At 50.7% G+C, this 12,679-nt stretch overlaps 1 protein-coding gene across 1 annotated transcript in view; it reads left to right on the forward strand.

Annotated features, from left to right (window-relative positions):
• Positions 1–436: 436 nt before the first annotated feature.
• Positions 437–12,679, forward strand: part of MBOAT2 (membrane bound O-acyltransferase domain containing 2) — a 133,132-nt gene continuing 120,889 nt past the window's right edge. Inside the window, exon 1 of the mRNA XM_029052238.1 lies at positions 437–562. Coding sequence (XP_028908071.1) covers positions 488–562 — 75 coding nt within the window. The 5' untranslated portion in view covers positions 437–487. The remainder of the gene's footprint in view (positions 563–12,679) is intronic.

Below are 12,679 nucleotides of genomic sequence, written 5' to 3' on the forward strand. Positions count from 1 at the left end.
AAAGGAAAGGAAAGGAAAGGAAAGGAAAGGAAAGGAAAGGAAAGGAAAGGAAAGGAAAGGAAGGAAGGACGGACAGGCGGCTCATCCACCCACCCGCCCGCGAGGGTCGGAGGGGAAGGAGGGGGAAGGAGGGGAGAGGGGCGGGGCGGGGGCGGAGCGGGGGCGGGGCCCAGGGAAAGGGGGGTGCGGGAGCCTCTTGGCCGCTGCTGTCGCCGCCGCCTCTTGCTCCTGCTCGTCCTGCTCCTGCTCGTCCCGCTCCTCCTCCTCCCGCCGCCGGGGAAGCTGCGCTCCAGCCTCCGGGAGCCCAGCCCAGCCCAGCCCAGCCCCCTCCCCATCCCCGGCCCCAGCGAGGGAGGGCGGGACGGGGGGAGAAAGAAAGAAAGAAAGAAAGAAAGAAAGAGAGAGAGACGGGCGGACGGACGGAGGGACGGAGGGACGGAGGGAGAGAAGAGCCTCGGAGAGAGCGAGCCTCCTCCCCCCCCCGGCCATGGCGACCACCAGCACCACCGGCTCCACCCTGCTGCAGCCCCTCAGCAACGCGGTGCAGCTGCCCATCGACCAGGTACCCGCCGCCCCCCTCCCCTCCCCTCCCCCCACCCTCCAGCCCCCCACCCCGCCTTCTCCCGGCTCGGGAAGGCTGACACCAGCTGGCCGGGCCGGGCCGGGCCGGGCCGGGCCGGGGCGGGGCCGCCCCTCCCCACGCCGTCCGTGTCCGTGTGTCCGTGTGTCTGTCCACGGAGCCCGGGCTGGCGGGGCGGGGACCCCGGAGTCCCTGAGGCGCCAGCGGGCGATCAACCTGTTAGGTGGGGGGATAACGACGCCCTGTGGCTGCCCCACCCCCTGCCTGGCGTCGGTCCCACCCGCTCCCTGCCTCTTGCCCGCCCCCTTCTTGCCCTCTGCCCCTGCCCCCACCTCTTCCCTGCCTCTTGCCCACCTCCTCCCTGCTTCTTGCCCACCCCCTGCCTGCCTTCTGCCCCCCCGCCCACCCCCTGCCTGCCTTCTGCCCCCACTCCCTGCCTGCTTTCTGCCCCCACTCCCTGCCTGCCTTCTGCCCCCACCCCCTCCCTGCCTCTTGTCCATCCCCTGCCTGCCTTCTGCCCCCACCCCCTCCCTGCCTCTTGCCCACCTCCTGCCTGCCTTCTGTCCCCACTCCCTCCCTGCCTCTTGCCCACCCCCTGCCTGCCTTCTGCCCCCACCCCCTCCCTGCCTCTTGCCCACCCCCAACCTGCCTTCTGCTCACCCCCCATCCGCCCACCCCCTGCCTGCCCAGCTCTGACGCCCATCTCCGCTGCCCAGCCAGCCTCGCTGCAAGCGGGTGGGCAGTAAGGCAAGCTGTAGGCCGGCCGGGATGGCTAGTTAGAACGACAGGGGTCTGTCTGTCTGTCTGTCTGTCTGTCTGTCCTGCTCCCCCCGGTCTTTGGGTTTCCACCCAGGGCCCCAGCAGCTGGGGCAACCGGCCCCGTGCCTCTGCACCACCTCACTGAGCGACACACTGCGCGCCACAAAGCCGCCTCGCACAGTCCTCTCTGCGCTTCCCCTTTCATCCCCTTCCTACATGTGGGGAACAGTCAGGAGAAAAATGCTCTCCTGTGTGCCTCTGGAAAGCTGTGTGTTTTTTTCTGTTCAGGGCGTCTTGGGCGCTTCCATGTTCCCAGCCAGTTGACAGGAGGTGGATTTTATAGGCGTCCTCCACCAGCACTGGTGAAGTCGTTCTATTTAATTGATCACGGTTTAACTTGACCGATCCTAGACGCTTCCAAATGAAATTTAGATATCTCCAGGTTTATGGGACCCCACTACATTATAAGAGAGCCAAGAAATACCGGGTTCCGAATACTGGCAGGCTCTGCCGGAAAGAGTAGGATGAGTTGTATCAAAGTTTGGAGCCATCCAGTGCGGTCATACGGTTGGTTTGAGTGTTTCTGATGGCGGATGCTTAGAATGGTTGGAGAACTATCTCGGCTTCATACCCAAGGCAAGTCATTTAATATTATTCCAGGTCAAACTGGAAAGTCTTCCGACCCTCCAAGATAAATATTGAAGAATGGGGGTGCAGCACATCTAATAATGATGGGATTTGATAAGCCCTTACAATGGACTAGGCACTGTACTAAGCGCTGGGGTGGATATCAGCAAGTCAGGTTGGGCATAGTCCCTTGTCCCATGTGGGGCTTACCGTCTCAATCCCCGTTTTACAGATGAGGGAATTGAGGCCCAGAGAAGTGAAGTGACTTGCCCGAGGTAACACAGCACACAAATGGCAGAACATGACCTTCCAGCTCCCAGACCTGTGCTCTACACAACTATGCCAAGCTGATTCTCTACCCTTGTGATTATTGTACTGCTCCTATCTTCCTCGGTCCTATTTATGGAATGCCTACTGTCTGTAAAAGAGTATAGTTGAAATGGGGATTCTTCATATGTATGGTGGGGACAGTAGATGTAGAGTGCTCTGCACATAGTAAATACTCAATAAATTTCAATCCTTCAATTATAATTTATTGGCCACATAATAATAATAATAATAATGTTGGTATTTGTTAAGCACTTACTATGTGCAGAGCACTGTTCTAAGCGCTGGGGTAGACACAGGGAAATCAGGTTATCCCACGTGGGGCTCACAGTCTTCATCCCCATTTTACAGATGAGGGAACTGAGGCACAGAGAAGTTAAGTGACTTGCCCACAGTCACACAGCTGACAAGTGGCAGAGCTGGGATTCGAACTCATGACCTCTGACTCCAAAGCCCGTGCTCTTTCCACTGAGCCACGCTGCCAAGTGCTAGGGAGAATACAGTATAACAGAGGTGATAGACATGTTCCCTGTCCACAATGAGTTTAGAGTCTAGAGGGGAGTGATTGATGACCCTCCCATCTGAACTTCTGATTTTGCCAAAGGTTCTTTCCTGATGAAATTTTAAAGTTTTTTTTTAAGAATCTTACTTTTTAAAGGGCTATAATAATAGCTCATTGTGCTTTTATTTACATTTCAACTTGGGATGCTTTTGGAGCAATGGAGGAGCTGAATGTAAAAATTTAGCATTGGGTCTTAAACAGATTTGCTTTTGTAATTTCATTCAGATCCTAACAGTGCACTTGTAATAATCAAAAACATTCCCCCCAAGTAAATGTGTACATCCAGGCTGTCTGAAAGGCCAATCAGCTGGTTCTTCGGAATTGGTCCCCATTCCCCTCCATGACAGGAGTAAGGAGGCAGGGGTGTGTATGTGTATTCATGGCTTTTGGGGGTGACAGGGGAAGGGGGCGGGCTGGGACAGCAGTGGTCTTGCCTGGGGTCCGAGTCCCAAAATGTGACCCAGGTGGCTGCTGCTCTGCTGGAGAGAGTGGGATTGGGGTGTAGAGTTGCCCGGTATAAGGTGTCAGTAGGTGGTGGGCTGGAGGGAAGGAGGGAAAGGAGGGGAGACCCCTCTGAAGCTGCTGGACCCAGTACTGGCCTAGTCTTGGGCCAGCCCAGGGTGCAGCAGGTGTAGTTCTTATTCTTCTTCCAGACCCCAATGGGAATTTTGTTCTCTGCTGGCCTGGATTTTAAATTGTTGGAAAATGTTATTTCCCATTATCCTCTAACTAAAAGCGGGAATGGATGGTATTGCATTGCCATCAACATCAAAATGCACGTTCCGAAGTACAGAATTAAAACGGATACTTGCAAAGGGCTCTGTGGCCTCCTTAAAACTTCTCGATGCACATAAAATGGTCCCCTCAGTTTTCAGATGAAGACATTAAGATACCTAAAGGAAGGGCACTCTCCTTCTTAGGATGAGAATTTATCCCTTGGACTTCAAGTCAGGTCAATAAATGTCAGTCTGCCTGGAAACTCAGAGGTCTTGAGGTATCATTCTTATTCTGCCATTAGCTTACTCTGTGGGTTTAGCCTCACACAGTCAACCACTCTACTTCAGCTTCCTCATCTGTAAAATGAGAAACTGGCAAACACTTTTCAAAACACCTCATGCTGAAGCAGTAGGCATTCTATAAATAAATAGCCCCTAGCCTACTGCTTTTCATTAAGAAAATGTGTTCCTAACACCTCCCTTGTTAGGTAGGTCACTTTCATTGCCTCCATTTCACAGATCAGAGAACAGCAAAAGCCTCTGAAGTGGAGTTCAAAGGGTCCTGTACTTTTCTTATCTACCATATTAACATTTAGTGTTGCATTATTGGCAGATCTGGGATTAAAATTTTGTTCTGCAGTGGTTGCCCATCCATCTCTGCATCAAACAGGAACTCCTGAACTTCAGTTTTAAGGTACTCGGGTCTCCCTCTCCTATCTTAACTTGATGACCTCCTACTACAACCCAACTCGCACACTTCACTCCTCTGACACCAGTCGACTCACTCTACCTAGGCACCGACCCCTTGCCCACACCCTTCTTTTGGTCTGGAACTTACTTACTCTTCATATCCTACAGTCCACCACTAGCCCCATCTTCCGAGCCCTAGTAAATCTCCAAGAGGACTTGCCCAGTATTTTCCCTCCATACTATATAACCTGTGCTTTTTGCTAATGCACCCAAGCCCACACAGCACTTAAGTATTAATCCATCTGAAATTTATTTTAATGTGCATTGCCCCTCTAGTCTCTTTGCTCCTTGTGGACAAGGATCATGTCTACATACTGTCACCTCATACTCTCCCTAGCACTTATTATGGTATTTGTTAAGCGCTTACTATGTGCCGAGTACTGTTCTAAGCACTGGAGTAGATACAAGGTAATCAGTTTGTCCCACATGGGGCTCACAGTTTTAGTCCCCATTTTACAGAACTGAGGCACAGAGAAGTTAAGCGGCTGGTCCAAGGTCACCCAGCAGTCAAGTGGCAGATCCGGGATTAGAACCCACATCCTCTGACTCCCAAGCCCGGTCACGCTGCTTCCCCACTTAATATAGTGCTTTCAACACGTAGGCACTCCATAAATACCCTTGATTGTTGATCTCCAATCTGAATTTGTTGATTTCCTGATTCTGACTTGTAAAGGTTCGAAATAGATCACATCTCAATTTGAGCTCTCCTAACCCAAAAGCAAGTGATGAGGTATCTGCTCGCTTTAAAGAAGGGCGCCTAGTAGTTGGAGTTTTTTCACTCTCCTGTCAGAACTAGAGCCATTGCCTCTGGCTGCTGATATGATAAGGGTGAGGGCGGGACAATTCCTTGTCATATCCAAGTGAGCAGGAGGATCAAAGGAAGAGCCGTTCTTTTATCTTAGTCCTAACCCTCCTCTTGTGCTCTCCCAGACATTCAGCCCTGCTGTTTAGTGCCAACCTTCATTCCACTAGAAACTGGCCCCACAAATCTGACTTGTGAGAGAATTTCATCCACTAGAAACTGGCCCCACAAATCTGACTTGTGAGAGAATTTCATTTGTTTCCGGGGGCTGACATGCATACGCATATACATACCCACTTTCGCCTTATGTTCTGAGCACTTGGTAAAGTGTGCTGCACACAGTTGTCCCTCTGTGTGTGATGATCAGATGGTTGGTGCCTCATTACATAGGAACTGAAACTCGCCTCTGCCCGCTCCCTGCCCCATCTGTACCTGCTGGAGAATGCTGGGCTTTCTCCAATGTTCTCGCACAATGATTCCTTCTTCTTTGGTAGCACTGGTGCTGATTCTGTAGTGGAAAGTGTACAGGTCTGGGAGTTGGAGGACCTGGATTCTAATCCCAGCTCTGTCACTTGCCTGATATGTGGTCTTGAGAAGTTACTTAAACAGTCATGTTTATTTAGTGCTTACTGTGTGCAGGGCACTGTACCAAACGCTTGGAAGAGTACAGTATAGGAGAATTGGTTTTTGTTCATTCAGTCGTATTTATTGAGTGCTTACTCTGTGCAGAGCACTGAACTAAGCACTTGGGAGAATATAATACAACAATAAACAGACACATTACCTGATCACAATGAATTTACAGTCTAGAGGACATGCTCTCTGCTCACAGGAGCTTATACTTAACTTCCCTCATCTGTAAATTGGGGATTCAGTCCCTGCTCTCCCTACTATTAGGTTGTGAGCCCTGTGAGGGGCAGGGACTGGGTCCAAATGTATAATCTTGAAAGTACTTCACTGCCTGACACACAGTAAGCACTTAACAATACCACAACTACTATTATTATTACTTTTTAAGAGACTTGGCATTAGGGGACAGACAGTGCTTTTAAGCCATCATGGCTCTCCACTTTAAGGTGTGCTTAAAACCTTCTTACCTATTGTCTTACCCTATTTTTTAAGCACCATCTCAAGAAAATATCTGCTTTTTCTTCCTCTACTTGTAACTTCAGTGTGCGTCTCCCCCAGTAGATTGCAAACTCCTTGAAGGCTAGGGCCATACCTACTCTGCTGTCCTACTCTCCCAAGATCTATATTAAATTGGTGCTCAATAAATATTATTGATTGCCAGATAGGAGTTGGCTACTCATTGTTACAGTTGCCTTGTAATTTCCATAGTGAATAGCATGGCTATAGACCATACTCTTCAGGTTTCAGTTAGCTTATTTCAAAAGTGGCAATGAGTATTAACCCTTTCAGGGGTGATGACCTCTAGACAGTCTGAGCTGGTGAGCTGTGCTAAGATCTCATGGGCCTGTCTAGTGGGCTTCTCCTGTCTGGGGTTTTGTTTTTTGGGGTTTTTTGGTATTTGTTAAGCGCTGATTAAGTGAGAAGCAGCGTGCTCAGTGGAAAAAGCACGGACTCGGGAGTCTGAAGTCATGGGTTCCATTCCCGGCTCCGCCGCTTGTCAGCTGTGTGACTTTGGGCAAATCACTAAACTTCTCTGTGCCTCAGTTCCCTCATCTGTAAAATAGGGATTAAGACTGTGAGCCCTACGTGGGACAACATGGTCACTTTGTATCCCCTGCCCCCCAGCGCTTAGAACAAATTTTTTTTTTAAAAAAAAACATGCCAGGGACTTCTAAGTGCTGGGTATGTACAATATAATCAGGTTGGACATAGTCCATTTCCCACATGAGGCTCACAGTCTCAGTCCCATTTTTTTTTACAGATGAGGGAACTGCTCCAGGGTCACACAACAGACAAGTGGCAAAGCCAGGACTAGAACCCAGGTCCTTCTGATTCCCAGGCCCGAGCTCTATCTACTAGGCCATGCTGCTTCAATAGACTGTGACCAGTTATTGCCTCATAGTGGTAGGAGCCTAATAATAATAATGTTGGTATTTGTTAAGTGCTTACTATGTGCAGAGCACTGTTCTAAGCGCTGGGGGAGATACAGGGCCATCAGGTTGTCCTACGTGAGGCTCACAGGCTTAATCCCCATTTTCCATATAAGGTCAGTGAGGCACAGAGAAGTTAAGTGACTTGCCCACAGTCACACAGCTGACACATGGCAGAGCTGGGATTCGAACCCATTGGCCTCTGACTCCCAGGCCCGGGCTCTGAGCCACGCTGCTTCCCTAGGTTCTGTGGCAAAGGAGGACTGTCTAATCAGCTTTAGTTTGGGGTGGAGGCCTATGCTTTACCCCTTGAATACAAATCGGTGGGTCCCCACCCGACCCTGGCTTATTCTGGCCATTTACCTCCCAGCTTTAGGGCTGCATTGCTCTCCCTCCCTGCTGACTTTGTCTGATTAGCCTGAGAGCCAGGGATGGGGGTGGGCCCCTGGGAAGTGGGATGAATGGAGAGGCTGTTGCTGGGGGGGATGAGAATTGGATTGAGTCTGTGGGATCAGAAGGGGAAATCTTTCTTTCCACCCTAGCCATTCTGCCAGTTTTTCTTGACGGCCTGGCCCAGCAGAGCGGGAGTCAGGATGTTTTCTGCTTTAGATTGCAGGCAGGTCATGGCATGCCTTGCTTCCTGTTGCATCTAGCCAGCTGAAGTAGATAGCTTTGGGCCCTGCTCTGTTGAGGCAAGAGGGGAGTGTCTGGCTTCGGTGCCGCGAGGAGTTACAGTGTGGATGGGGAATCAGTCTCCCTGGGGCTGCTTCCTTCCCAGACCTACTCCCTGAAACTCCTGTGTCGTGGGGTGGGATGAGGGGAGGGGTGCGTGTGTGTGTGTGTGTGTGTGTGTGTGTAAAAAGCACAGTGTCTGGTATCCTGGGGGTAGATCTTTGCTGCTCAAGGGAGTTTATTCATTCATTCATTCAATAGTATTTATTGAGCGCTTACTATGTGCAGAGCACTGTACTAAGCGCTTGGGATGAACAAGTCGGCAACAGATAGAGACAGTCCCTGCCGTTTGACGGGCTTACAGTCTAATCGGGGGAGACGGACAGACGAGAACAATGGCAATAAACAGAGTCGAGGGGAAGAACATCTCGTAAAAACAATGGCAACTAAATAGAATCGAGGCGATGTACAATTCATTAACAAAATAAATAGGGTAACGAAAATATATACAGTTGAGCGGATGAGTACGGTGCTGTGGGGATGGGAAGGGAGAGGTGGAGGAGCAGAGGGAAAAGGGGAAAATGAGGGTTTAGCTGTGGAGAGCTAAAGGGGGGATGGCAGAGGGAGTAGAGGGAGAAGAGGAGGAGTGAAGGTGAGTTTTAAGTAGGGTTTTGAAGAGGGAAAGAGAATCAGTTTGGCGGAGGTGAGGAGGGAGGGCGTTCCGGGACCGCGGGAGGACGTGACCCGGGGGTCGACGGCGGGATAGGCGAGACCGAGGGACGGTGAGGAGGCGGGCGGCGGAGGAGCGGAGCGTGCGGGGTGGGTGGTAGAAAGAGAGAAGGGAGGAGAGGTAGGAAGGGGCAAGGTGACGGAGAGCCTCGAAGCCTAGAGTGAGGAGTTTTTGTTTGGAGCGGAGGTCGATAGGCAACCACTGGAGTTGTTTAAGAAGGGGAGTGACATGCCCAGATCGTTTCTGCAGGAAGATGAGCCGGGCAGCGGAGTGAAGAATAGACTGGAGCGGGGCGAGAGAGGAGGAAGGGAGGTCAGAGAGAAGGCCGACACAGTAGTCTAGCCGGGATATAACGAGAGCCCGTAACAGTAAGGTAGCCATTTGGGTGGAGAGGAAAGGGCGGATCTTGGCGATATTGTAGAGGTGAAACCGGCAGGTCTCGGTAACAGATAGGATGTGTGGGGTGAACGAGAGAGGCGAGTCAAGGATGACACCGAGATTACAGGCCCGAGAGACGGGAAGGATGGTCGTGCCATCAACGGTGATAGAGAAGTCTGGGAGAGGACCGGGTTTGGGAGGGAAGATGAGGAGCTCAGTCTCGCTCATGTTGAGTTTTAGGTGGTGGGCCGACATCCAGGTGGAGACGTCCTGGAGGCAGGAGGAGATGCAGGAGGAGATGCGAGCCCGAAGGGAGGGGGAGAGGACAGGGGCGGAGATGTAGATCTGCGTGTCATCTGCGTAGAGATGGTAGTCAAAGCCGTGAGAGCGAATGAGTTTACCTCCAGGCCTCTACCCTTCCCTCCGAGTTTTGTACTAAGCTAGGGAAGCAACAAGGTGTGAGGTTAGGCCCGGGCACTGGGGATGAGGCAGGGAGGAGCAGGACCTCATTTGAGTCCAAAGGTGGGAGGGGAAAACCAGCCTCCTTTCTGTGTGGAGACAGGCAGGGAGGCCGTGGGGTCTGCCCGCTGCCAGCGGTCGTGGGTAAGCCCTGAGGGAGGGGGCCAGAAGTCCGGATGGGGAAGTACTGGGGCACTGCCTCCAGTCGTGGACAAGGAGACTGAACCCGATCCAGAAACACGACGAGGTGGCGCTGTGCCCATGACTTGACCTGATTGCTAGCCACTTTTAGAGCTTGTGCTAAATGGTAGCCTGAAAGAGTTAGTGTGCCTCAGTGAGTAGCTGGTTCTCTGAGAAGGCTGACTCACAGGCATCTTCACCTTCACGTTCTGGTCACTTAGGGTTGGGGGCAGATGATGTTGTCCCTGGCCCTTCCCCTGCCTCCATGCGTTAACCTCCGGGCATCCTTCATGCCTTCCCTGTTTCAAGGATTGACAGTCATTCGAAGTTGCTCCTCACCACAGATTGAAAATTATCAAGTTATTGAGGAAGGGGTTGGTGAGGATGGAGGAGCTTTGACATGTATTTAAGAGGCTTTGGAAAGAGGGGAGGAGTCAGTGAGCTGGAATTAGCTTGTTCACAGGAGCTTTAATCTGTTGGTGCACACAGGAGACTGGTCCCTTCTCTTGTTTTTGTGGTAAGAAAATTGCATTCCTGGAGCCACGGAGTTTGAGTCCGTGGAGGAAGTATGGAAACTGTGCACCCAAACACTTGGCTTGAGTAACATGCAGTATTTTTAAAATGCAACAAGGCTGATTATGGGTTAAATACAGAAATTTTGCTTGAAATACAGTTTTAATGGAGAGCGGTTGGCATGGAGAAGAAGGATGCACATCTAAGAAGTCAGCCTTTTTTGAAGATGAGGGAATAGAAATTAATGGAGGCACTGACCCTGTTTCCAGGAAAGTTTTTGGCCAAGCACTGCTCTATTCAGAACTAATCCATAAAGTCATTTTGTTAAGAGTATATAGCACTGGGTGTGAGGCCCTTGAGCGGAGAAAGAACTGGCTGGACTATTAAAGACAAAGGGCATTTGGCAGGATTTCAGCGTGGAGGAAATGGACTGGCACAATGCCACAAAGCTAATCTTTTGGGATCATTGTTGTTTCCGTTGTGTATCTATTTTCTTGGAGGAAGGATCATACACAGGGATATGTTGAAGATATTTATTTTTTTTAATAAAGGAGCCCATCTCCAAAGCAAGGAGTTGTTGAAGCCTGTGTTTGCCAAGAGAATCAGGAAAGCATGGTAAAGGCAATAAAATTCCAAGTATTTGGTTTCACAGATAGCAAGTTAATTAGACAGCTCTGTGTTCTGTTTACTGAAAGTGGCCATTAAGCATTCATATTCCATGCCCAGTCCTAGGTCAGACAGCAGTGTTTTGAATTTATAGTAAGTTTGAGAATCGGTTATTACAGAGTGCTTACTTAGTGCACAGTTCATACTAAGAGCTGGGAGAAATGCACGATGATCAGGACAACAGGTTGAGATGGCTGGGACACTAAATTCTGTTCTCGTCCACTTGACCTGTTAGAACTGTGGGTTGTCATCACCAAGCTCCTGCTTTCCAGCTCTATACCTTGCTCTCGACTTGCTCTCCTCCATCCCCTCCCTCACACTGTCTCCCCTGGCTTGGAGCTCTCTTCCTTCCCACATCCAGATCTCTCCTAAAACCTCATCTCTTCCAACAACCTTTCCCTGATTTAACTTCCCAACACCCTGAGCTGTAGCATCCCTCTAGCTAGCAATCATGAGCTTATTTACACCCTCCTTGACACCTATAGGTATATATTTGCTCAGTTGATTTATCGACTACTCTTGTAAACATTTTTATGTTGGTTTTCCCTGTTAGTGTCAGCTGTATGGGAGCAGGGGATGTGGCACTTTGTTACCCTTTACTTCCCGAGCATCTAAACAGTGCACTCACCGAGACAGAGTGGGCTCTCGGCAAATGCTGTTGCTGGGGGAAACCTGTGGAAGGAACCAACTACCAGATGGGGTGATTGGGTTTTTTGTTCCTGCTGGGTTGCCAGTGTGGCCTAGGGGAAAGAGCATGGCACTGAGAGTTAGGTGACCTGGATTATAATAATGATGGTATTTGTTAAGCACTTACTATGTGCCACGCACTGTTCTAAACTCTGGGGTAGATACAAGGTTATCAGGTTGTCCCACGTGGGGCTCAGTCTTAATCCCCCTTTTACAGATGAGGTAACTGAGGCCCAGAGAAGTTAAATGACTTGCCCAAAGTCACAGAACTGACAAGTGGCAGTGTCAGGATTCAAACCCACAGCCTTTGACTCCCAAGCCTGGTCTCTTTTCACTAAGCCCTGCTGCTTCTCTAATTCTAATCCCAGCTCTGCCATTTGCCTGGTCTCTGACCTCAGGCATGTCACTTAACCTCCCTGGGCCTCAGTTTCCTCAATATGTAAAATGGGAATAGGATACATGGAGGACTGGGCGAGGGGACAGGGGCTGCATCTGATCTGATTATCTTGTGTCTCATTCCAGTGCTTAGTACAGTGCATGGCTCAGAGTAAGCGCTTATGGTCATCATTACCTCTGTTGGATGGCTGAGTTGGAGGTGAGACTCGCTCTGACCCGCCACCAGGGTTGGGACTGGCTTTCCCGGGGTCGATCATCACGTCTCAGACCTTGGCCTGTGCACTCAGGCTCTGCCTCCCCGGTGGGGCAGGTGGGATGGAGGAGTGGTATGTCCTCAGAAAGAGGGAGATCTCCAGATGCCGCCTCGATCTGCCGATATGCCATCACCTTCACCGGCGTGCCAACCCTAACTCACCTGTGCGGTAATGGACCCACTGATCCATGGGGTGGTCAATGCTGTCGTACTCTTTGGGGGCCTGTGTTCTCAGAATTTGGACTTCCAATAAAACAGTGAATTTGTTGAGTGCTTACTGTGCAGAACAGTATGCACTCGGGAAGAGTACAAGAGAGTAGGCAGACGCCATCCTGCCCGCAAGAACCTAAGATTGACTTTGCGAACTCTTCCCAGAAGACAGCTGCCAGATCGGGCCATGGGGATGAGCTGTGCATCCCCCGTCTCCAGTCTCCTTCCAGGATGGGAGGATTGAGACAAGATTTTTCCTGGTTCCTCCAACTGGAACTTCACATAGGCCCCAGGCAGTAGACTCCACTGCTTTTTTCTACTGCAAAAGACTTATCCCTGCAGGGAGCAGAGT

This window comes from Ornithorhynchus anatinus, chromosome X1 (genome assembly GCF_004115215.2).
Source record: "Ornithorhynchus anatinus isolate Pmale09 chromosome X1, mOrnAna1.pri.v4, whole genome shotgun sequence".
Lineage (NCBI taxonomy): Eukaryota > Metazoa > Chordata > Mammalia > Monotremata > Ornithorhynchidae > Ornithorhynchus > Ornithorhynchus anatinus.